The following is a 24648-nucleotide window of genomic DNA, read 5'->3' as shown; positions in this document are numbered from 1 at the left end:
CTTGAAGACAACAGTCCCAGACTTTGATTTAGAATTCGGACTTACAGCCTCAGAAAAGAGTATTTTCGAAATATTCTTCAACACAGCACATTCTCTAACGAAATGTTTTTGTAATAAAAAAAACTAAACTGTATATTTAGACATTCTTGTGTTTCGGACCTTGAAATTGGTTCAACTGTAGTGTTGGGTGAGTGCGTTGCAGATAAGTGCTCCATAAATATTTACTTTTCTTACATCCTTTTAACACGTTCTCTTGTACGTCGATTAAACGCTTATTAAGATAAGGCGAAAGTCATAAATGTCAACCATCGGTCCATATCTCTTTGCCCGGATTCAACAATAATTCTTGTACGTGTGCGTAAGTTTGTACTACTGCATTGTATGTAGACAAGTAAACACAAACGCACGGAGTAATTATGATACGCATCAGTTAGCGAGCGCTACCTTTTCCGAGTTCGAAATTTATGTAAGTACGGGTGTTTACCTGTAAAAACAGTTCGATAGCAACAACAAATGTTTACATTGTCCTTCTGTATGTTTGTACGTCGGACTGTCCTTGCCGCTCTTGATCCTTTTTATTTCGAAAGTGTCAATAAATTCACGTAAATGTGACAATTAGGTGCCATAATGAGTTTATCTCAACAATGACAATAGGCGACAGTTATGTAACTATTGATTGGGAAGAGGCACCTAACGGATGTGATATAAGTTGTTGTTGTTGTTGCTACTATAAGTGGCTTAGTTTTGATTTTGGAGTGCGCTAAAATATTGTATTTATGCTGTCTTGTGCTGTAAAAAGGACAAACTGTTGTGTTGTTGGAGTTTGAGAAGTGACTTTTAGTTGAAAGTTATCTCAGTAAACGTACCAAATAGAAGGACGAATTCTTGGAAAGTGTGCGCACTGTTAATGAGTGTCTTGGTTCGAGTAATTCTAAATATAATTGAACTAAAGCGGTTATTTACTATCACTTAATTTTCAGCCATAAAAAGAATATATATGTATATATATCCTATAGTGGTCCAATGTTACAATTCTTTAAAAAAAACTTTCAAAATAAGCTCCGTCTGCGTCGATGCAGTGCTTCCAGCGCGATTTCCAAGCATTGAAGGAGTCACGGAAAGGATTTTCCGGAATGGCCTTGAGAGCCGAGATGCAGGCTGCTTGAATTCCCTCTGTCGTCTCAAAATGCTTGGCTTTCATCGGTCTTTTCAGAAAGATTGCCTCCTTGTCTCGGGATCATTCTCAAAGACCCATTGTTCGTCACCTGTGATGACGTTATTCAAAAATTGGGGGTCACTTTCACCAAAGTTCAAATTTTCTTGGCACACTTCCGTTGCGCATGCTCAAGTGCTCCGACACAATGTCAAATGAACCATAGATTTTGATAAATTTAATAACTGGACAATTAAACGAATACTTAGTCGACGGTCTGAGTTCAAAACTTTGCGCACACGAGTCACATTGTCGGTGTTTGTCGCAGCCGAAGGTCTCCCCTCACGGTCTTTATCAGCGACCTCTTCCCGGCCCTCCAAAAAGGCCTGGTGCCACCGAAACACACCACTTTTTGCTAAAATTACTTCTAGGTAAGACTGCTTGATCGTATCAAACGTCTCTGTCGTAGATTTACCGTATTTCACACAAAATTTAATCGCTTACCTCTGCTCTAACGAACTCTGGATTTTCGGATTGCACCACTCACAGAAATACGTCGCGCGAAAATGTTTGTCCTGACTCTCCAGGTGCTCGGAACGCCCTCTACCGAATCCAGTCGGTGCGTGCACGTTCCGATGTACAGTCGCTGCGGAAGAAAAGTCCTATTACTTTCCGGACAAACCCTGTACAAGAAGGTATATTAGGGGGGTTTCTTATGTGCTTTCGGTCCAACAAAGCTTAGATTTCCGACTAAGATTAAAATATTTTTTCTTATAGCGATAAGTAGGCAAAACATACATACATACATATACATGTATATGAGTACACTCCCCTGCCGATCACTTGTAGCGTCTTGTCTATTTAAATAGAAATAAGTAGACCAGAACTAAAATTAACAAATGATGCCATGTTTCACACGGTTTTATATGACAATAGAATATGCCTTTGTAGGTGTAAGCAGGTCCAAAAAACAAGGTAAAGCCGAACAGCATACTACTCGCCTTTGATCCTTGATCGATTGCAGATGTCAAAAATGCCACGCGACCGCAAGTCCTTTGCAAAGAAACTAAATGCCGATTGATTCAATTAAATAATCGCGTCTGTGTATGTATGTGTGCATGTGTGGCTATTGTGCAACACTTGTGCGAAAAATTCCCTTGAAATTTTGACTACAAAAGTGTGATTGAGGTTGAAAATAAAGTATGAACTTGTGTGTAGGTGTGAGCGAATGTCAGTTGAGTGGCTTACATCAAAGACTTGCCTACAGCTAATTATAGGGTTTACCCAAGATCGCCGACACACCTACGCCTCTCATTTTCCAAGCCGCACGCTTGTAAGTGTGTGTGTGAGTTTGCGTTCTGGTTGTTAGTGTGTTGAAGAAAGTGTTTGTTGCAGTAGTCTTTTTGTTTTTACGCATGCGTGTTACACAGCTGATTATGTGAAAAATCTTCCATGTCACAATAGCAACAATGGTCAGACAATAAGACGGTTGGTTAGCGAAGTGATGTTGGCATGAGCAAATGTGCCTTTGCCTCCTTGAGGGCGGGAGTTGAGTGCAAAGAAATTCGTGTGTTATACAAAAAGGAACTTCAATTGTTTAGGAATTTCTTGATTATAATCCTCTGTTGGCTGTGTGCAATTTGCTTTCGTTTGGCGTTGAACTATCCAATGTAAAATCATGTAAGCCCCTTTTGTTTAAACAATAGATTGACTTAGTTTTTGACACTCATTGTGTCATTTCTCCGCACTTGTTGTGGCTAATATTTTTCACAGAATTGCTTACTCGAATTTGGTTTTCAGTTTAGCCCTTTTATCCTCAGCAAGGGATTAGTTATTAGTAAGTCCATGTGAATTGCCGTTAAGCTAATTTGCCATGTAATACTATGCCATTATTTGCAATTATTACGAAAACAGGCGACTTTTGTTTGGGTCCCGGATATATGCAGCAACAGGTGTAGTATTCTTCTGCATGCAGACTTCGTAGACATCCTGTCTAGGATTTTGCACATTTGCGCAATTTTATTTTGATGCTGTGTGGTGTATATAGATATGTGTATACCAAGAAATTTCCCCAGGCAAAAGATGAACACTTGAAGACTTTAACATATCGGAAGAATGGAATAATCGAACATTTTTAAAGATGTTTGGCCGAGCATTTCCTCTGATGCCGCAGTTACCACCTTTAAATGGATCTAAATAGCTACTAAATTATTAGATATAGTAAATAGGAATCTATTATTTTTCCAATAGATGATTTTAGGAATCTCCTTCCACAGTATCTTATAAGCTTTCTTCGATAAAGGCGAAAACGCACTCCAGGCTGCTGAAAATGTGTTCAGAAACTATAATAACCGATTGTCCGCAATTCTGGTTTCATCGACTCCGATTCCGTCGGTGATGTCAAAGTTGCATCAACCAATGGAGAGCCTCGCAAATGTCGATAATATAACGAAAACCGTCGAGTACGACCGGCAAGTAAGCACTACTTCTGAATATTGCACCGTTTCGAACCATTTGTATAAGGCTGGATACGAAAAGAACTCGATTCACGGATGCCAAACGAGTAAACCAAGAAAAAAAAACATTTCTGCATTTCTGAAGCGGATGGTTACTTATGATAAAAGTGAGAAATTTACGTAAACAAACAAGCGAAAATGGTTGTGATCGTCGAACAGCGGTGAGCCAGCACAAACGATGACCAAGCCAGGATTGACAGTCGGCAAGATTCTACTATATGTTTGGCGGGATTGGTTGGAAAGCTGGATAAAATGGGGGTTTTGTACCCAATGGCTTGATTAGGTCGGACGCCATGAAAGCACAAGTTTTAAGATACATCACTGTCCTGACGAATATTGCAATTGAGCTGGTGTTATGGCGAGAAATAGCTCCGTCAAAATTTGCAAGGCAATTTAAGATTAAGAACAGTAATCGGAAGTCGTCTAAGGCTACGTAAGGTTTTTATATAAATCCGCTTCTGTTTTAGAAATTTGCTTTAATAATATCAATCGACTATTAGTTCATATCCCTTTATTTATATTTTACATTAGGAATAACGTGATTTTGACAATTCTTGGCGGTCATGTTTGTTTATGGATTTATGTCTAATTTTGTCAGTGTGTTCAGTAAGGTTTGTTATTTTCTCGTGCCATGTTTTACTTTGGTTTCAATGATTCAAAATTGTCCAAGATTACTATCCGAATTCACATTTCACGATAGCTACGGCTCATCGAAAAATCGTCTTCTGAGATGAAGCCCATATTGGCTTAACGACTTCGTCAACAAATAAAATTGTCGCTTTTGGTGTGAGTCAGATCCTTGTTTGGTTCAGGAAACCCAATTTCATCTCACGGCTTGTGGTTTGGCAGCATCTTCGAGCCTTATTTCTTTCGAAATGAGTCGGAAAACGCGTTAAGATCACTAGCGAGTGTTATAACACGATGTTGACCCACTTTTTTCCCTGGAATCTGCTGAAATCGACGCAAAAGGTCTCTATTTTCAAGACTCTTGTTCCATATATAAACTTGGAGAAATTGCGTGCAAAGTTTGGCGACTTGTTAATTTCGATAAATGGCCCAACCAAATGGCTGCCAAAATCATGCGAGATAACCCCTCTAGATGGTGGTGGTATGTTAAACCAAAGGTTTACCCAATCAATCAGCAACACTCGAAAAGCTCGAAGACAGCAATTGCTTACTACGTAGGCTGCTATATATATCTCTGGCGTAGGCAACACTAAGTGTTGCCAGGTGCAATCTGACATTTCCATTGGAAAGTTTGACATTTTTTAGCATAACATCACTCAGAACGTTTTGTCATTTAACCATGAATTGCTTTATTTACAGGGAATTAAAAAATTCATCTCGGCCAAAAAATGGACTTAACTCGTGAACATTTTCGGGCGACCATTTTCACAACTTTCGACGTGGATTATCACGACCAGAGCGCATCGATGAACTAAAATCTTTGTACGGCTATGAAGCACCATCCTATAGCACTGTGAAAAACTGGTACGTTGTGCCAGAAAACACCGATGCCGTACGTGAACTGATAATGCAAGACCGTCATGTAACATACCTTCAGATAGAGGCATGCCTATGTATTTCTGCCACCAGCATACATTCGATATTGCATGAACACCTGGCCGTAAAGGTTTGTTCTCGTTGGATCCCGCACAATTTGATAATCGCTTAAAAAAGGGCTCGTGTGGATTGGTGTAAAAAAATGCTGAAAAAATACGATCGCGGTGCTTCAAAAGACGTTTATAAGATCGTCACAGGTGACGAATCATGGATCTATGCGTATGAGCCCGAAACAAAACAGCAATCGACCGTGTGGGTCTTCCAAGACGAGCCAAATCCAACGGAAAAAAAAAACATTTTCATTGATAAATAAGCGTATTTACATTATTAGGCCAGAAATATATATATGTAGCAGCCCTCGTATAGCCGAAATGCTGCACGGTGTTATCGAAAATTTTGCGTAAACGGGTGAAGATCTGCAAACAGAGCCATTTGACCGAGATTTTGTTCAAATCATAATTAGCATAAATTTTAAAGAAATTTGAGTGCTTTATTTAATCTTAACATCACATAAATTTTGTTGGAAAACCCGTTATCTAAGCCACAGCTTTGCCTCTCCAGTACACATACAACTTTTAGTGCAGAGAAACTAATTTTAGAGGCTTCGTATGCGATTTCGCTTCTCCCAGTAGGATTTTCCCGTTGACCTTGTGTGTTGCTCTCATGTATGTATATGTATATATGTATGTATATATACTTAATATTATCCTGAGTAAGCGTAAACCATTGATAATATGTTGTATGTACAAAGCAAATGTTTGACATTTAAAATGCTTCACATAATACGATTTTGACACTATAATTTGCAAATACAAAAGCCACAAAAATTCAAAAGAAATTGAAAGTTTGAGGTCCTATTCGAAACTCACACATACTCATACATACACAGATATACATACATATAAATATATATGTATGTACTTTCGGCGGCCGCAAATTAGCTACTGGCCCAGAAATCGACGTGATCGACAAAATTGCGAAGCGGTAGCACTTAAAGGCCTATCACAATTTGTAAGCAACATATCTGGTATTACAAAGGAGTCAGCAACAATGGATTTGCGTAAACCCCATTACAACAATAATAGCATAGGTGCATAAAAAATTTCTTTGGTTACAATGAAATAATTAAACGTTTTGACCGCAAGCCAATTTGGGGCAGTGTCTGCAACAACAATTGTATTGTCCAAGAATGAGAGCAAAAGAAACGGTTGTTGAGGAGTTCGGCAATTGCGCACGAAAAAAGCAAAAGGTCAAGAAGCGAGTACAGCAACGAATCAAAAGTAGGCATGCGTAGCAGCGTTGCGTGATCAGGTGAGGGCAGGTATGCGAGGAGTATTTGAGTATCAGCCAATCGGAATATTGCTGTTTCGTGCATCCTTACGTTTGCGGCATCCTCAAGGCTAGCTTATATAAATTACAGGCACAACTGCGGAGCACCAGACAGTTCTTATCTGACACTGAAGTGCAGCACTAATACACGAAATTCAAGAAAATGTTAGCTGGTGAATATTGTGAGAGCGATCTTTCGTTTTATTCTTCGATGCGGCGCTTGCAATCGAGTGAATCGGTGGAAAGTGATAGTTACTCGAAAATGCTTAGTGATAATTTGGAAGAACTTACGGCTTTGTATAGTATGGATGTTAGCAGCAGCAACAGTCCATCAACGTCTTCGTCGTCGTTAGAAAGCCAACCGGAATTTATAGGCTTACAAGCAGATGAAAATTTTGTGGATAACTTTGATTTTGGCTATGCAGTTGAAAGCACAAGACAAGTCACCTGCATTAGCGCAAATCCTAAACGCTGGTCTTCACTATGTGATCAACAATTTTACACTAACGATTCCTGCAAAACTCCAACTGTCGAAAGCACGAAAAATATTAAAGCTCATTATAGATCGACGTATAGAATTGGTTCACTGAAGTCTGCGTCACCATCTCAGCATCATTTCAAGACAAACTCCAGCTTTTCAACGAGTTCTAGCGACTGTGGTCCACAGGATGTTATCAAGAAACGCCGACTAGCCGCCAATGCGCGTGAACGTCGACGCATGAATAGCTTGAACGATGCTTTCGATAAACTCCGAGACGTTGTACCATCGCTGGGAAATGATCGTCGACTCTCGAAATACGAAACATTGCAAATGGCTCAAGCATATATTGGTGATTTGGTTAAGTTGCTGACGCGCGATTATTAAATTTAGTTCATTAAGATAAATTATTCTAGCTGCTATCATTTAGATTAAATTATATTTAAGATTAGTTAGTACGATATTTGTTAAAATGGACTTTGACTGAAAAACATAATTAAAATTAATTTATTAGAACATGTTTTTGTTTAGACTTTGCTTGAAATATTGGATTTGTACTAGAAGCCTCATTATGTAATAATTAAATATTTTGTTTTGAGTAACAAAATTCAGTTACGATCTTTTAATCTTAAAATAATATCTAGCGTCTCTGCAAATTATGAAAAGTGAGGGAAATTGTCCCGTCCATTTGGCCAACCAGATAGCTGGCAGCCATCTACTGCGAAGTCACCGTTTGGCTTTCAAATCGCATCGCGGCGTGAGCATCACTGAAGCACAGGCCAGGCACGCAGCTTGCTTTTCTTATATAGAGCCAGCGTGCAGCCAGCTGCCGCGAAGTCACCGTTTGACTTTCATCTGACATCACTTCGCGCCGTGAGCATCACTCAAGCACTGGCCAGGCACGCTGACTGTGTTTCTTATATAGCAACCAGCTGCCGTGAAGTCACCGTTTGACTTTCATCTCACATCACTTCGCGGCGTGAGCATCACTCAAGCACTGGCCAGGCACGCTGACTGTGTTTCTTATATAGCAACCAGCTGCCGCGAAGTCACCGTTTGACTTTCATCTCACATCACTTCGCGGCGTGAGCATCACTCAAGCATTGGCCAACGCTGACTGCTTTTCTTATATAGCAACCAGCTGCCGCGAAGTGACCGTTTGACTTTCATCTCACATCACTTCGCGGCGTGAATATCATTGAAGCATTGGCCAGGCACGCTGACTGTGTTTCTTATATAGCAGCCAGCTACCGTGAAGTCACCGTTTGACTTTAATCTCACATCACTTCGCGGCGTGAGCATCACTCAAGCATTGGCCAACGCTGACTGCTTTTCTTATATAGCAACCAGCTGCCGCGAAGTGACCGTTTGACTTTCATCTCACATCACTTCGCGGCGTGAGCATCACTCAAGCACTGGCCAGGCACGCTGACTGTGTTTCTTATATAGCAACCAGCTGCCGTGAAGTCACCGTTTGACTTTCATCTCACATCACTTCGCGGCGTGAGCATCACTCAAGCACTGGCCAGGCACGCTGCTTGCTTTGCTTATATAGAGCCAGCGTGCAGCCAGCTACCGTGAAGTCACCATTTGACTTTAATCTCACATCACTTCGCGCCGTGAGCATCACTCAAGCACTGGCCACGCACGCTGCTTGCGTTTCTTATATAGAGCCAGCGTGCAGCCAGGTGCCGCGAAGTCACTGTTTGACTTTCATCTCACATCACTTTGCGGCGTGACCATCACTCAAGCACTGCCCAGGCATGCTGCTTGCTTTTCTTATATAGAACCAGCGTGCAGCCAGCTACCGTGAAGTCACCGTTTGACTTTCATCTCACATCACTTCGCGGCGTGAGCATCACTCAAGCATTGGCCAGATACGCTGACTGTGTTTCTTATATAGCAGCCAGCTACCGTGAAGTCACCGTTTGACTTTAATCTCACATCACGTCGCGGCGTGACCATCACTCAAGCACTGGCCAGGCACGCTGACTGTGTTTCTTATATAGCAGCCAGCTACCGTGAAGTCACCGTTTGACTTTAATCTCACATCACTTCGCGGCGTGAGCATCACTCAAGCATTGGCGAGGCACTCTGCGTGCTTTTCTTATATAAAGCCAGCGTGCAGCCAGCTGCCGCGAAGTCACCGTTTGACTTTGATCTCACATCACTTCGCGGCGTGAGCATAACTCAAGCACTGGCCAGGCACGCTGCCTGCTTTTCTTGTATAGAGCCAGCGAGCAACCAGCTGTCACGAAGTCACCGTTTGACTTTCATCTCACATAACTTCGCGGCGTGAGCATCACTCAAGCACTGGCCAGGCACGCTGACTGTGTTTCTTATATAGCAACCAGCTGCCGCGAACTCACCGTTTGACTTTCATCTGACATCACTTCGCGCCGTGAGCATCACTCAAGCAATGGCCAGGCACGCTGCTTGCTTTTCTTATATAGCAACTAGCCGCCGCGAAGTCACCGTTTGACTTTCATCTCACATCACTGCGCGGCGTGAGCATCCCTCACGCACTGGCCAGACACGCTGACTGTGTTTCTTATATAGCAACCAGCTGCCGCGAAGTCACCGTGTGACTTTCATCTCACATCACTTCGCGGCGTGAGCATCACTGAAGTACTGGCCAGACGCGCTGACTGTGTTTCTTATATAGCAACCAGCTGCCGCGAAGTCACCGTTTGACTTTCATCTCACATCACGTCGCGGCGTGAGCATCCCTCACGCACTGGCCAGACACGCTGACTGTGTTTCTTATATAGCAACCAGCTGCCGCGAAGTCACCGTTTGACTTTCATCTCACATTACTTCGCGTCCTGAGCATCACTCAAGCATTGGCCAGGCACGCTGCCAGCTTTTCTTATATAGACCCAGCTGCCGCGAAGTCACCGTTTGACTTTCATCTGACATCAATTCGCGGCGTGACCATCACTCAAGCACTGCCAGGCACGCTGGTTTGATTTTCTTATATAGCAACCAGCTGCCGCGAAGTCACCGTTTGACTTTCATCTCACATCACTTTGCGGCGTGAGCATCACTGAAGTTCTGGCCAGATACGCTGACTGCTTTTCTTATATTGTAACCAGCTGCCGCGAAGTCACCGTTTGACTTTCATCTCACATCACTTCGCGGCGTGAGCATCCCTCGCGCACTGGCCAGACACGCTGACTGTGTTTCTTATATAGCAACCAGCTGCCGCGAAGTCACCGTTTGACTTTCATCTCACATCACTTCGCGGCGTGAGCATCACAGAAGCATTGGCCAGGCACGCTGACTGCTTTTCTTATATAGCAACCAGCTGCCGCGAAGTCACCGTTTGACTTTCATCTCACATCACTTCGCGGCGTGAGCATCACAGAAGCACTGGCCAGTCACGCTGACTGTTTTTCTTATATAGACCCAGCGTGCAGACAGCTGCCGCGAAGTCACCGTTTGACTTTCATCTCACATCACTTCGCGGCGTGAGCATCACTGAAGCACTGGCCAGGCACGCTGACTGCTTTTCTTATATAGACCCAGCTGCCGCGAAGTCACCGTTTGACTTTCATCTCACATCACTTCGCGGCGTGAGCATCACTCAAGCACTGGCCAGGCACGCTGACTGCTTTTCTTATATAGCAACCAGCTGCCGCGAAGTCACCGTTTGACTTTCATCTCACATCACTTCGCGGCGTGAGCATCACTCAAGCACTGGCCAGGCACGCTGACTGCTTTTCTTATATAGCAACCAGCTGCCGCGAAGTCACCGTTTGACTTTCATCTCACATCACTTCGCGGCGTGAGCATCACTCAAGCATTGGCCAGGCACGCTGCTTGCTTTTCTTATATAGACCCAGCGTGCAGACAGCTGCCGCGAAGTCACCGTTTGACTTTCATCTCACATCACTTCGCGGCGTGAGCATCACTCAAGCACTGGCCAGGCACGCTGCTTGCTTTTCTTATATAGCAACTAGACGCCGCGAAGTCACCGTTTTGACTTTCATCTCATACCAGCTTGCAGCCGGCATCTTTTGAGGTCACTTCATGACTTTTTAATCACATCAATATCGATGCGCGAGTGTCTCCTGAGCACTAGCTAGTCCCGGTGCCCACCAAAAAATTTAGTTCAGATTATTGCCAAAGCAAAGCTACATACAATCTCCAAAAAGGAGCGTGCAAAATGTTGGATCGATATCTCAAACACTGATGGACTAGTTCGCGTATATACAGACAGACGGTATGCCTAATTCATATCAGGTTGTTCTGCTTATCAATCATATATGCAGATATCACTCACATATGCTATATACGAGTACATATAAGGGTTTTCAATAAGAGCACTACAAAAGTTTTTGTTTTAAATAAAACAAAAACCGTTTTGGTATATCAATGAAAATCTTTATTTCTGTGAAAGTAAAGTCGATGTCAATATGTATGGAACTCGATTTCTTTTGCATGGCCACCACGGGCACGCTTGCGGAAGTCCAGACGCTGAACCCAATTTTTGACTGTGTATGCAGAAATTGAGGCGTTGAAAAATGGCGTACCGCCGATAACAGTTTGCAGAGTTTTCCAAAAATTACTGATCTTTCTTATAACTTAGCTGATTGGAAAGAATTCCATCAGCGATGACATTCCAATTTTTTCTTACATAAATACGTACATGCATTTAAAAAATAACTCACCAGTGATCTTACCGTAGACGGATATGCGCTCCAGTTGAACTAATTATCGTGATAAAAAAGTCCGAAAATCCTCAGTATGTGTGCATGTATGTGTGTGTATCAAAAGGATATAGATTTAGCAAATGTCTTGCTACACCGCTGCTTTAAATGACGATTGAGTGCTGGGCGTAAACGCTGTGCCAGAAATCAAAATAGCATCCATATTCCTGTAATCTCGGATCAGCCTGCCGAAAATATCTAAAAAGGAATGTAATGAAAACACGAAAAGATAGATAAGTAGCAAGTTCCGACTTCCGATGCGCGTAATGTAACAAATTAGTAAGTACATACATGCGGCACGGCAGAAAGGGATCTTACCTTCAACTTTGTTTTTGTCCGCAATGTTTGTTAGTTAAGTGACTATGCATACATACACACACATAACAACATTTTTAGATATACCGCAGTATGGACAATATACATACATACCTACTTGGATTTGCCTAACAGTCTGTGGGCGTACTTGAAGGACATGAAAATTGATTCTAAACCGCAGCTAACCTGTAATGATGATGTAGGCGGTTTTGTTGTCGTAGATAAATAGAGCGAAGCAAATGTGTATCAAGGGGTGGTTGTACTCCATATATATAATACATAAATACATATGTATATATATGAACATTAGTTAAAGGTAAAATAAGTACACAACGTCACCTAAAATGCAAAACAACATAACATCACAAAATTCAAAATTGACTTTATTGTTGACTTCGATTCGATTGACTACGATTAAAATTAAGTTTCTGCTGTCATACTCATATGTATAATCTTATTATAACAAAAGTGCAAACATATTTAAATACGAATTTCTGTTTTAAATAGCTTTTTACTTCTTATGTAAAAAAATGAAAAGTGTTGTTACGTATTTTGCATTTTAGGTGACGTTATCCAGTTGCATTTAGTATCACAATGTTTTCTATTTCCAAGTTAATTTTCATTACAGTTGTTCTTTGTACATTCGGTCATACAAAATAAAGCATATATACATACATATGTGAATATTACTTAAATAAAGCATACATTATACTATTATTTATTATTATTACTCTTTTTCTTCTAAATGTTTAAAGTAGTTTTTGTTGTGCTTATTTTAAGTTACAATCTAAATGTTTTTTTACATATATTCCTGGGTTTTCTATAACACTATGTGTAAGTTACTTTTCATTATGTACAAACAAATATATGTATTTACAATATTTAATACATGTTTTTATTTCATGAAAAATAGTTTTATATTACTGCATACTTTTTTACGATATTCGGTATATAATATTTCCTTTTTTATTTATTTTAATATTAAATTTAAAGTTTTTAAATAAAAAAATAATTATATATAATAATTTTAAGGTATAGGTTTTAATATAAAAAAATAATTTTTAGCTTAAAAATTAAGACTTATTTTATATCTTCTTTTAATAACTGAAACTTTTTAAAAATTCAATAAAATATTTTTACATAAATAATGCATACTGATTTACGTGATACTATTTTTATTAATTATTTTAAATACAAAATGTAAATGCATTTGACTCTGCTAAAAGTAAAAAGCATAAAAAACGTATATAAAAAAATTTTATTTTATAATTTTGGTAAATTCATTAAATCAGGCACATTCAGAAATTTTTATTCTAAGTAAACAACAAAAACAATTTAGTCATATAATAGTTAAAGTCCATTTTTTTGTTTGCCAAACTTATTATCCGTTAAAAAATTTAATTTGTAGTAAAGTTGTATATAATCTGCCTATCTTTATATGATAACCTATTGTTATAATAACACTTTATAGCGTTACTTGGCAACAAAGTCTTTCTAAATAGTAGTTAAACACCGTCTTTTCATAGAAATTAATTAAACCTTAGTAAACAATAAATAGCAAACTAAAAAAAAGAAAATAATAATTAAATAATAATAATAATAATAAAAAAAATAATAATAATAAAAAAAATAATAATAAAAAAAATAATAAATAAATTATATTAATTTAAAAAATAATAGTTAAAAAAATAACAAATGGAACATTAAAAAAATTATACAAAATAAATAAAAAACTAAAAAAAAAATAAAACACTACAAAAAGTAAATAAAAAACTAAAAAAAATTATTTAAAAAAAAAATAAAAAAAATAAGAGAATTAATTTAAAATAAAAAGCTAAAAAAATAATAATAATAAAAAAATTAAAAAAAAAATTAAAATAAAAAATAAAAAAAAATATTAGGGAAAAAGATACATATGTATATAAAAGAAAAAAGGAAAAATAAATAATAAATGAAGAATTAAAAAAAATAAATAAAAACCTAAAAAAAAAATAAAAAACTAAAAAAACAAAAAATTAATTAATTAATAAAAAACTAAAAAAAATTAATTAATTAATAAAACACAAAAAAATAAGTAAAAAAATAAAAGAAATAAATAAAAAACTAAAAAAAAAGAATTAATTAAAGATTAAAAAAATTAAAATAAAAAAATAATGAATAAAAATTAAAAAAAAAATTAGGAAAAAATTGCATTGCATTACTAGGCGTTATAGTTATTAGAAGTGTAAATATTTTTGTTTTTGTAATAAAATAATAACAATTAAAGTGAGACGTGAGATCAGCGAAATGTAAGATATTGAAAAAAAAAATTAAATAAATAAAATATTTGCTGTTGGCTTCCACATATTGATATCAAATGATACCTTATTAGCTTAAGGCAATTTTGGGGTTAAATAATTTGTATTGCTAAATTATTCCTCCGTTACCTCAAAAGAAATATACACCTCAGCTGTTGGCTGTGAAAATTATTAATATTTTATATATGTAACGAAAACTTTACAATTTTACGCCAATTATCAGCAATTTCCTTGTTAATTTTTTATTTAAATTTTTTTTAATTAATTTTTTTAATTAAGACTCTTTTTAGTTTAAAAAATTATTTTTAAAACATAGCAATGAAAAACTATTTAAACTTCCTTGTAAAATATCAGTCTTATATAAGTTCTGAGATAAAAAAAAACGTAGAGAAGAATTTACGGCAAAAAAAAAAGTTTAAACTATATATAAATACATATATTTTATAGGAATGTAGTCTGTGCGCTTGTCAAAAAAATTTGCTGTAAAATATAAAATTAAGCAAACTTCAGAAAAGTTTTGTATATATTTTCTTTTTTCAAAATTAAAAAAAAAAACACAATTTTAATTTTGCAAAAAATTGTTTTAAGCAAATCATTATTATTAAAAAATTAATTGACAAAACAAGCGCTCTTCCCAGCTGACTGTCTGCAAATAGATTTCCATCCAGGCAACAAGAATCAGCATACAGTAATAAATTTAATTTTTGAAAATAAATTGATATCCGAGCTATTGAATTTTCGTCTTTACTCCAGCTGCATTGTAAAAATAATTTTTTTATCGCCCTTTAAGCAATTCACTTTGATTTAATAAACGTTGTAACAGTCAAAGCAGTGTAGTAAGTCATTTGGTTAAATCCCACGGTTTTGCTTACACATACACACATATATATAAATATATATACTGGAAATAACGTGTTCGGTGTTGGAGTAACGAAGATTCAACCGTTTGCTGAAGTAAGTGCGCTCAGGTCGATTTTCCAACGCTTTGTTTATGCTTTAATTTGAATAAATGCAACGCCTTAAAGTAATGCAAACACTTTATTGTTAAATTTTATTTGATAAACATTTATAATTGCTAACTCTACGTACTTGTGGATTGTTGTAGGGGGAGGCGAGGTCATCGGACATTTTTTAAAGAAAAATGTGTAATTGTAATGGAGTTCAAACGCTAGGTTTCTGGTGTGTGCAATCTTCTGTGTACTTATGTATCATTTATAGAACAATTTATTTAAATTTTTTTTAGCAAATTTCGATTTTTTTAAAGATTGATTGTTCTATCTCGAAAAGAAAAACTTCAGGTTTTCCTCTTTAATTAATTTTTTCATATGGGATAAGGGTATATGATAAATTACGTAACTCATATTTGTTCAATTAATTGAGAAATTTACCACACTTAACCTAGTTAACGATTAAACAATAAACTAAACAGTAGTTGTTTTTATTTCTTTACCAGCAAAAGGAAGCCGTTGTAAAGCTTTTGGCGCAGTCACACATCGAATAAGCCGGTATGCAAGTTAAAGCGAAGCACAGATGGCTCTTGGCTATCTATATCAAAAAACATTAATTTTTTTTAACTTCTCCAACTGTTTGCTGGTAAAGAGATTCTGCTTGCATATCGAATATCGTAAAATAATAACATAACACTAAGTTCATATAGCGTAAATCTTTAAGCAGTAAAGGTACGTACATAAATTTATACATAATATATACGTATATACGCACACATATGTTAATGAAGTTGTGCAAATATTAGAATTAAGTAGTAATAAATATAGTAGCTATATTTAGGCTGCTTGACTGGACAAAAGTGTGTTAAAAACATTTTTTTTTTGTGATTTTATAAAAATGCAACCTGATTTTTACTATGCAACTTTTTGCAAAAGTTTTTTTTTTTCCAAATCATATATATTTTAAACACACGCTAATTATCCAATTAAACTGTTATAACGTCAAATAAAAATGAACTCATATGCATAGTATAATTTATGTCCACACTAAAACTATGCATTAAACGAAAAATGAAATATCTAAAATGTTTCAGTTTTCTTTCAAATTTCATATAGAATTTAAGTTATGTACAAAAATGATATAACTCGCTTTTGCATCTCTTTACATTGCAAATATTTATTTCAAAGTGTCACATCAAAATTAAATCCACGCTGGATTGCCGCGAAATTTACCACGAAATCCGCCACGCATACCACCACCACCGCCGCCTCGGCCACCACGATTGTAATACGGGCTGCCGGGGTGTCCACCACGTGGCGGCCGTGGAAATCTGTCATTGCGAAATTGATTTTGTTGCGGCGAATTTCCCCAGCCTGGCCCACCGCCACCACGACCGCCGCGCATATTTGAATTCATCGGGAAATTATTAAAAGGCAATGGAAATGGTGGGCGCGGAGGTGGCGGCACACCAGCACGTCCATTGTTATCGTTATGCCAGCTATTTTGATTCCACATTTCCTGCTGTTGCATTTCCATGTTCATGCCGATGTTTTGTGGTTCGTAGTTGGGCATTGGCGCTTGACCCAATTGATTGTTGTTCCAGACCGGTTGCGGTATATATTCCGGCGGTGTTTCTAATAAAGCCGGTCTTCCGCCACCGGCTGCACCCAAAGATTCATCGTCGATATGGTCTTTTGAAATATCGATTTGTAAGCCATCACCACTACCAATTGATTGCTGCGAACTATCAAGCTGTTCATTTTGCTGCTCATTCACTTCTGTTGACGTTAAAATAAATATTTTCATTTGTAAGTATGTTTGAAAGTACAAGTAAAGCAAACCTCTCAATATATCATCGAGATCTTCATCGGACATGTCCATATCGATAACCATATCGGAGGGATCATAGCGTGCACTACCAGCATCTTCCTTGTCTGATGACGAGCCTGCAGTAATCGTAAGTAGAAATTTTATAGTGTTTCACTTTGTTGTAAATACAAACTTACTGGCATTGCTTTTTTGTGGCGAACTCGTCTTCTTCGGCAGACTATGAGGTGGTGGGGCCATTAGCTGTGGATATTACAAATGAAAACAACGCTATTATTTTTGTTTAGGTTTTAAGTAATTGGAAACTTAGGAACACATATATTTTGAACTTATATTTTCAATTATTATTTAATTAAATTATAAATGTACAATACGTACTCCATGTTTAGACGCTAAATCAGCAGACTCCATAGCCATTCCTGGCAAAGCACGGTAATCAACATCGCCTGATGTATTTTCAAGGAAATTCTACGAATTTAATAATTACAAATCGATGTTGTAATTTCAACTTTTTTACTTAAAAAAATTATATATTTACCGGATCCTGTGATAACCAAGATTTTTTGTCACCATCATTGCCACCTGGTGAGCCGGTTAGCGAAATCAAATTCCTATGATCTATATCCAACTGACGTGATTTCTCTGTAAACCAAAAATAATTAATATTATAAAGGAACAGTGACACAAATATTCGTTACTACGCTACCATGACGTACCGGATTGACATCCGGCATAGTACGCTCACAACAAACAAGTTTTTAATGCTGTTTTAATAATTTAAAACAAATTATAAAATTAAAAAGAAACAAGCAACAAGCAACACAAAAAATGTTTTTTCTAGTGTTAAATAAATATCACCAACCTTTGCTCAGACCTAATTTTACACCCAAATCAGCACTAGGCACATCGAATGCTAATTGTCGATGGTCAACATCTTGTTGCGATACCAAAAGATTGCTCGTGTGATGCTCGCTGTACTCGATGGTCGTGCCAGCTCCACTACTAGCTTCGCGCTCGAAATGTGGCGGTGAAACAGGTGTATCTATGCTATCACGCGTATATGAAGAGTTTGATAAATTAGAATTGTCTACGGATGTCCACGACAAATTCATATTCCATGTAGAATTGAAGTCATCACTGCTGTTATTAGATGTACGTGACACTCCACTGATGCCATTGCCACCGCTAACATTGTCTAATGCGTTTAAATTAGGCATTGGCGGCGGTGGCATTAGCGGTTGTCCACCCATAATCGTACTATTATTAACGGCACCACCCGCACCACCGCTTCTATGATAACCACTATCAGGTGTATAGCTCGAGTTGTAATCATGATGTATGCCATTATTTCCACCAAAGAGAGTTGTCGCGGGTGGCGGTAATAAACCACCATATTGTTGAGCTGAGCGCGCGAGTGATGTGTAGCCCGATTCAACTGGAGGCACTGGCAGAGGATTTAAGCCTGGTATGGAAATGTTGGTGCTGCTGGAAAAAGCGGTTATTGGCTCAGGTTTATAATATTCCGTGCTGGAACTATAGCTCTCATCGTCTGAACGAGAACCGATTACCTCAATTGGCTGACCTGGAGATTTATGGAAGAATTTTAGAAACGAAACGAATATAATTGTATTTTATACTTACTTGATTTGTTTGAATTGTCGTCTCGCTTAAAGTCATTTATGTCAAAGGGTAATTTCCCATCTAAATAACTTGAATAACCATTGATTGAATTTTTAAATAAATTCTGAAAATATATTTAAATTGTTTAATATAGAAAAATTTTGATAAATATATGCATTCAAACTACCATTGAGATCGGTGTTTGGTCATCCGGCAGTTGTAGATCTGCATCAGGTTCAGGTGATGGCGCATTTATGTCCGGCGATGGTATAGGGCTAGGCAAGTTGGGTGTGATTTCATCCAATTTCTTCTTCACAAGTTTTATGCGACTACCAAAGTTTTTATAAGCCTAAGAAAACAAAGCCAATGGCCACATTAAAAATATATACACATGTATGTGTGTCTACAATATATAATATAAAGAATTTTTAAGTAAAAGGTTAAACACAATTTACACTTACGCTAACGACCACCTTTACTTCTCCACGTTGATTTGCATAGAATTTAATAGCTGTATCGAGATTACTTAGCACCGCTTTGCGGCTACGAATTTCGGCTTGTAAGTGCTTACTATATGCTTCCGCGTAAGTTGTGTACCGTTCGATTTCCTTTTCAATATCATCTGAATGGCTTTTGTCCTTTATTTGTTGTTTTATCAACTCGATATCACAATTAGGTGCTTTCGGAAGTTTTTTAAAACTGTTATCAGTCGCCAAAGAAAGTTCGACACATTCGCGTATATTGGCTATGAGTGGCCCATTCTATTCCAATAAGAAAAAAATTGTATTTGTGTGCTATGTATATTTAAAATTTTTAAAACAAACCGTATAATCATCTGAAGTTTCTATAGTAACTGTTTGCGCTTTTTTGGGTGGATTTATATTCAATAAGCCGCTTAAATCACTCAGATACTCCTCACTGTATATGTCTCGTTGTTCCCAAATACTGAATATACGTAGAACTTTGCTTTTTACCTTTTCATCTCTGCAGAAAGTAGAGTATAATTGGTTAAAATTATTAACAATATATGTTTTATATATGTAGGTGTACATACCTGACCATGGTCGTTGCTCTCTGCAAAGCGGTAGCCCAACTTTCAACAAACTCATACCGTTTCCGTTTACTATTTTGTATGACATCGTTAGCCAGATAGAATAAAGTAAGCCTGTGTTCCACACGTACTTTAATGAAATTAAGGAAAACGTAAAAAATACAATGATGTTGATAAACGCGAGCAGGAAATATGCTCATTAAGCTATTTAGAACTTAAAAAAATTGGTTGAATACTTTATACAGGACTCTCAAATCGCCCGTTGTTGCACGTTTTACGTTGTACTACTTTGACTCAAAACTTCAAAATGATTTGCATATGTGGATGGTAACATTTCAAGATTTTGAGTCCAACAAACTTCCATTTCGCATCAATTATATAAAAAATATAATCAAAACAAACCTCTCTTAAACACATTCAACCAGCAGGACACAATCTTTTTGTGGTGAGTACGTTGTTGTAGACACCAAGCTGACATTTGCTGTATGCCCTCCTGCGTATCCTTGAGTGCCTCCAGACGTGTCTCGAAGAAGTCATCATCAAAATTATCTGCACTCATTTTTAGGACATTGGTTTCTCTCAACAAATATTTAGTATATGCAACTTTTAATCAACAGCAAGTAAATAACACAAAACTATTACAACAATTTACGCGCGTTTTCCAATTACTTCGCAATGCGTCTTTACTTATTTTCGCGTTATTGTTGACATTATTCTCGTTGATATTTATGCTTTTGCATAGCCCACAGCAGCGAGTAAGCAATGTGCCAGGAGCGCACTAGACCCGATAACACTTTTCTTTTTTTTTTTAATTTGCAATAGCACCCCTTCACTCTTCACTTCAAACTATTGTATATATTTTTCCTTCCTTCTTTCGCAACGACGCGCTTTTCACGAGTATTTTCCTATTATTTACCGCACAATTGCACTGTTTCTTGCAACGATTATGTATTCTTCGTAGACTTCTACGTATTTGTCAAGGAATTTCTTCTAATAAATTGCACTTTAAATATGAGAAAAACAAGAAATTATATTCTCTAATTCACAAAACTAGCAAGATTTCTAGCGCCATGTTTTCCATTCTTCTGACAGCCGGAGAATATATCGACAGAGTTGTATTTTCGTTTCTGACCAATAATTTATAACAGTAATGTTATGGCAAGCTAGACATTTTTAATCCATTGAAAATAATAGCTTACAGATTTACTTTTGAAATTGCTGTGAGTAACCAAACCTTTATCTAAATAAAATATAATTTGTAAATGGAACTAATAACTTTGCAAAGGTACTAAATTAATGATGTAAATAATTGGGCTTCAGATCACTAACCACTCTTGCTGTTATATGACTGTTATATGACAATATAACAGTTATAGATGGAGCTATTCCGAAGTTTGACAGCTGATTTATTTAATTTAAACTTCCGCTTCGCATTTCAGATTTAGAAATTTGGTAATCAGTTAACAGGAAATTAAATAACAATAAGCCAGAAATAATTATTGAAAGTGTTTGAGTTCGAAATATCATTGTGTTCTGTTGTTATTCAGTAATCTTAAAGTGTTTTGCTAGTGCAAATAAATAGATTATTAACAATTGGGTGTAATACTTTCGATAAACGAAGTTTATTTTTTCTACGAATTCAACGCCATTTCTGTAGCCGAAATAATATGAGTACTTTCAGCGATGGCACCAGCTTCTCCTTTGCGCTAATTATATACAAGGATGTTTCAAACTTACCACAAAGGAAAAGATTTTTGTTACTCATGGATAAACGCATCAGCATACATACATCTATAGAAGTTAGTTTATCATTTTTTTTATGCGAGCATACAAAAAAGTGAGGTTAGTATAATTTTTATGTGTAGTAATCTAGTACTCTGTCAGGGTCTTTTATTTGTAGTAGTGTATCGAACTATTCGTTTACGGCGGACATTGAGAACTAGTAACTTTTTTATAAGCGATGTGTTTCGAAAATAATCAAAACTATTTGAGGCATTTTCTTTTCTTATACAACTTTACAATTTCCTCGGAACATATTAAACTTTATTTTAACCAAGTCTAATAGTTTTTTTATGCAAATAAAATAATATCTAATTTATTAAATTGCTTGTATTTATTAATATATACTTTTTTTAATTAACATCAATAATTGCATTAAATATTTGCTTATTTGATTACACTACTGTAACTGCCTTAGCTTTTTGAAATTTCGAGCTCAACGTGGAAACATGATTTACCCTAAAAAATATATTATATAACTGTTAAACAAACAATACACATAAGAAAATTAAATTAAGAATCTTACAGTGTCGTGTGTAATATCCGAATCGATAATAATATTGCCTTTAGCCATGCTCAGCATTGCTTTGTATTTGGATAAATCGACGCGGTGATCATTTGCACAGATTTTCTCCTAGATTTTCCCGAAATCACAAATGTTTTTAATATTATTTATATGTATATATATATAATATATTCATATAATTAAGTATGGATACTCACCGCTGGTACTGGGCAACTAGATGGAGCACCAAATAATTTTAACATATCCTTTGCTTCATTCGGAACATGTTCCGCGGCAGAGCAAAGGTCCAATTTGCCTTCCTTTAGGACAACACCATCCTTTTGCACTTTAAACTTCGATACAGCTGTATTGAAGGCTTTGTTCGTGACGCAGCCCGTAGGTACAATTTCACACTTTTTATTAAGTTTCACAGCAAAAGCCTCATCCAGCATGACAATGGCGTCAGGTCCGGCACAATTTTCCGCTTTTACAATTCTTGCCTTGTAACCGTTCTGCGGAAGTTTCGAAAAAAAAAATAAACAAAATTCTACATCAATATTAAATTTATTTAATGTTCAACTTACGCAAGCCAGTGCGCCTTCGAAGGCAATGCTGAAAATCAGTATAATCAAAGAGTTAATAGCAACCATGTTGAAACCCCTGCTATATTCTGCTCTGTTCGATCAATAGCGTAGAATTACAAAAAGCAGAAAGTTAAAAGTACCATTCGCGCTGTAATATTTATACGGTGGCGTAGTGGCGTACTTCGAAAGGGACTAACCATCCATCAAATGGTTGGTAATTATTTTAAAATTATTCGGCACTTGAATATTGCAATCACTGATCGTTCAGGTTAATTGTGCACACTGATAATGATTACACTGAACGGAGCACTGCCAAAACAAAAATCATCTGCTCCGCACCAACTCTTTTATGAGCTCTTAAATGTATTTTTGTATATATAATATTTTTGCAAAGTTGCTTGCAAACAAAATAAAATACAATAAACATGCTAACGAAATACAACCAACACGGCAGTTAGAGTGATCCCTATTGCCGATAATGCCGCAATATTTCCGATTGCCTACACGCTAACCGCTATTAAATGAGCGTTACGAATATCTCGCTGTTAAACGAGATGCATACCGTACTTACAGCGCGTACATTTATTCAAATGTGTTAACAAAGCTTTGAGATTTGCTTTTAGACCTTTTTAGATAGGCTCTTTAATGGATGGCACAGGTAGCATTTAACAAAAATATGCTGATTACATAACTATATACTGTTTTTAAATTACTTGCTAAACATTTGCATTCGAATACATACATATAAAGCTATATTCAACAGCTTACTTCATGGCTATCGTCGAGAGGCGTAATTAAGGGACTTAGTATCGGCGGGAGAGATAAACAATTAAAATTTAGTGCGATTGATGTAAAAAAATTGCTTTTATAATTAACGGGTGTTCAATTAAAAGTATCAGTTTATTCTTTATTTATGGTAATTAACTGCTGTTTTGAACATCGTATTATTGCTAAAGCTTAATGTACTTAGGAAATGTAAATTGTTCTGCATAAATATTAAGTTTCGTGCATTTATCTGAGCTTAAAAAATTTTGAGCTATTATACTATAAGCGAACTAAGACTTTCGGAGCTGTTTCTTTAAAACAACTCTTCGATCCTAGCCTGATTCATAATCGCCAACCATAATGACACCTAGACTCCAATTAAAAAGTTAAACGAAGAAGTCTCAAGTTAGGTGCAGTATGAAAGAATTATCTATAGATGGACAATGTATGTAGTAGGTTTAATAAAGGCTTTCCCGAGTTATATCATTTAACTATTATACCATCATAACATAAGCTTCCCTCAGCTAAAGATTTTAGAACAAATCATGTAACAATATTCAATAGTTTAATTCGGAAAATAATGTTAGGTAGTCGAAAAAGTCGCTTCCTCTTTCTAATGAAACTTCAACTTTTTTTTTATGTTTATACTAATAAATGTCATTTTTCCGCTAGAGACATTATTCCATCAGTGTAAATCGAAATATCGAAATTTCAAGATCGGAAGCGACTGAACTATTGTTGTGCTACACGAACTGATACAGCATCGTCTCCGTAAACTTCACAAATTTCATTGGTGGCTTGCGTGGCATTCTTCCCTTTTTTATACAAAAATTTCAAAATATAGCGAATTTCTTCATTATTTTCACTTAATTTTGAACAGTTGTAATTTTTTTTTTCAACTTCCCCGAATTTAATTTGTTTATGGGTATCTTGACTAACATGCAGTGGAATATTAATGTTAGTTACGATTGCAGCAATCTAAATCTGTATTAAAAAAAAATCTTTTTTGAGTAGTAAACTTCATTAAGATTACACTTTTTGCTCAATTTTATCGACAAAAGGCAAATGATCAAAATTGATTAGGACTAACCCTAGTTGTAAACAAACAGCTGCCAAACATATAGAGATCAAACTTCATCTGAACATTTAAAAGGTGGTATCAATCTAGAAACAAAATATTTATGGATTTGGTTTGCGCACGCAGTT

General features: G+C 36.5%; 3 protein-coding genes across 3 annotated transcripts; 1 reads left to right on the top strand and 2 right to left on the bottom strand.

Annotated features, from left to right (window-relative positions):
- Positions 1-5778: 5778 nt before the first annotated feature.
- On the top strand, positions 5779-7596 carry LOC105231260 (uncharacterized). The gene has a single exon (XM_011212452.3). It carries the CDS (start codon positions 6725-6727, stop codon positions 7424-7426), a length of 702 nt encoding a protein of 233 aa, XP_011210754.1. The 5' UTR covers positions 5779-6724; the 3' UTR covers positions 7427-7596.
- Positions 7597-15382: 7786 nt separating this feature from the next.
- Positions 15383-20917, bottom strand: LOC105231201 (uncharacterized). Its single transcript, XM_011212367.4, has 12 exons — positions 20212-20917; positions 19813-19939; positions 19583-19742; positions 19220-19519; positions 18946-19107; positions 18780-18882; positions 18001-18720; positions 17677-17780; positions 17517-17606; positions 17318-17381; positions 17153-17257; positions 15383-17089 (listed from the first exon to the last, which is right to left on the bottom strand). The coding sequence occupies exons 1-12, from the start codon at positions 20366-20368 to the stop codon at positions 16512-16514; spliced, it is 2670 nt and encodes an 889-aa protein (XP_011210669.2). The 5' UTR covers positions 20369-20917; the 3' UTR covers positions 15383-16511.
- Positions 20918-21903: 986 nt separating this feature from the next.
- On the bottom strand, positions 21904-23229 carry LOC105231200 (uncharacterized). Its single transcript, XM_011212366.4, has 4 exons — positions 22678-23229; positions 22312-22605; positions 22115-22222; positions 21904-22047 (listed from the first exon to the last, which is right to left on the bottom strand). Exons 1-4 carry the CDS (start codon positions 22741-22743, stop codon positions 22003-22005), a joined length of 513 nt encoding a protein of 170 aa, XP_011210668.1. The 5' UTR covers positions 22744-23229; the 3' UTR covers positions 21904-22002.
- Between the last annotated feature and the right edge of the window lie 1419 nt (positions 23230-24648).

This window comes from Bactrocera dorsalis, chromosome 1 (assembly GCF_023373825.1).
Source record: "Bactrocera dorsalis isolate Fly_Bdor chromosome 1, ASM2337382v1, whole genome shotgun sequence".
Lineage (NCBI taxonomy): Eukaryota > Metazoa > Arthropoda > Insecta > Diptera > Tephritidae > Bactrocera > Bactrocera dorsalis.
The sequence above is the reverse complement of the archived record's forward strand: the minus strand, read 5'-3'. Positions and strand labels throughout refer to the sequence as shown.

Bases quoted from the DNA above. Each gene is read 5' to 3' on its own strand.
- LOC105231200 (XM_011212366.4), bottom strand. From the start codon at position 22,743: ATGGTTGCTATTAACTCTTTGATTATACTGATTTTCAGCATTGCCTTC. The intron at 22,606-22,677 runs GTAAGTTGAACA...AAACTTCCGCAG, and splicing joins TCGAAGGCGCACTGGCTTGC to AACGGTTACAAGGCAAGAAT. The intron at 22,223-22,311 runs GTGAGTATCCAT...GGGAAAATCTAG, and splicing joins CTAGTTGCCCAGTACCAGCG to GAGAAAATCTGTGCAAATGA.
- LOC105231201 (XM_011212367.4), bottom strand. From the start codon at position 20,368: ATGAGTGCAGATAATTTTGATGATGACTTCTTCGAGACACGTCTGGAG. The intron at 18,721-18,779 runs GTAAGTATAAAA...ATAAATCTCCAG, and splicing joins CGACAATTCAAACAAATCAA to GTCAGCCAATTGAGGTAATC. The intron at 17,090-17,152 runs GTTTGCTTTACT...TAACGTCAACAG, and splicing joins TCTCGATGATATATTGAGAG to AAGTGAATGAGCAGCAAAAT.
- LOC105231260 (XM_011212452.3), top strand. From the start codon at position 6,725: ATGTTAGCTGGTGAATATTGTGAGAGCGATCTTTCGTTTTATTCTTCG.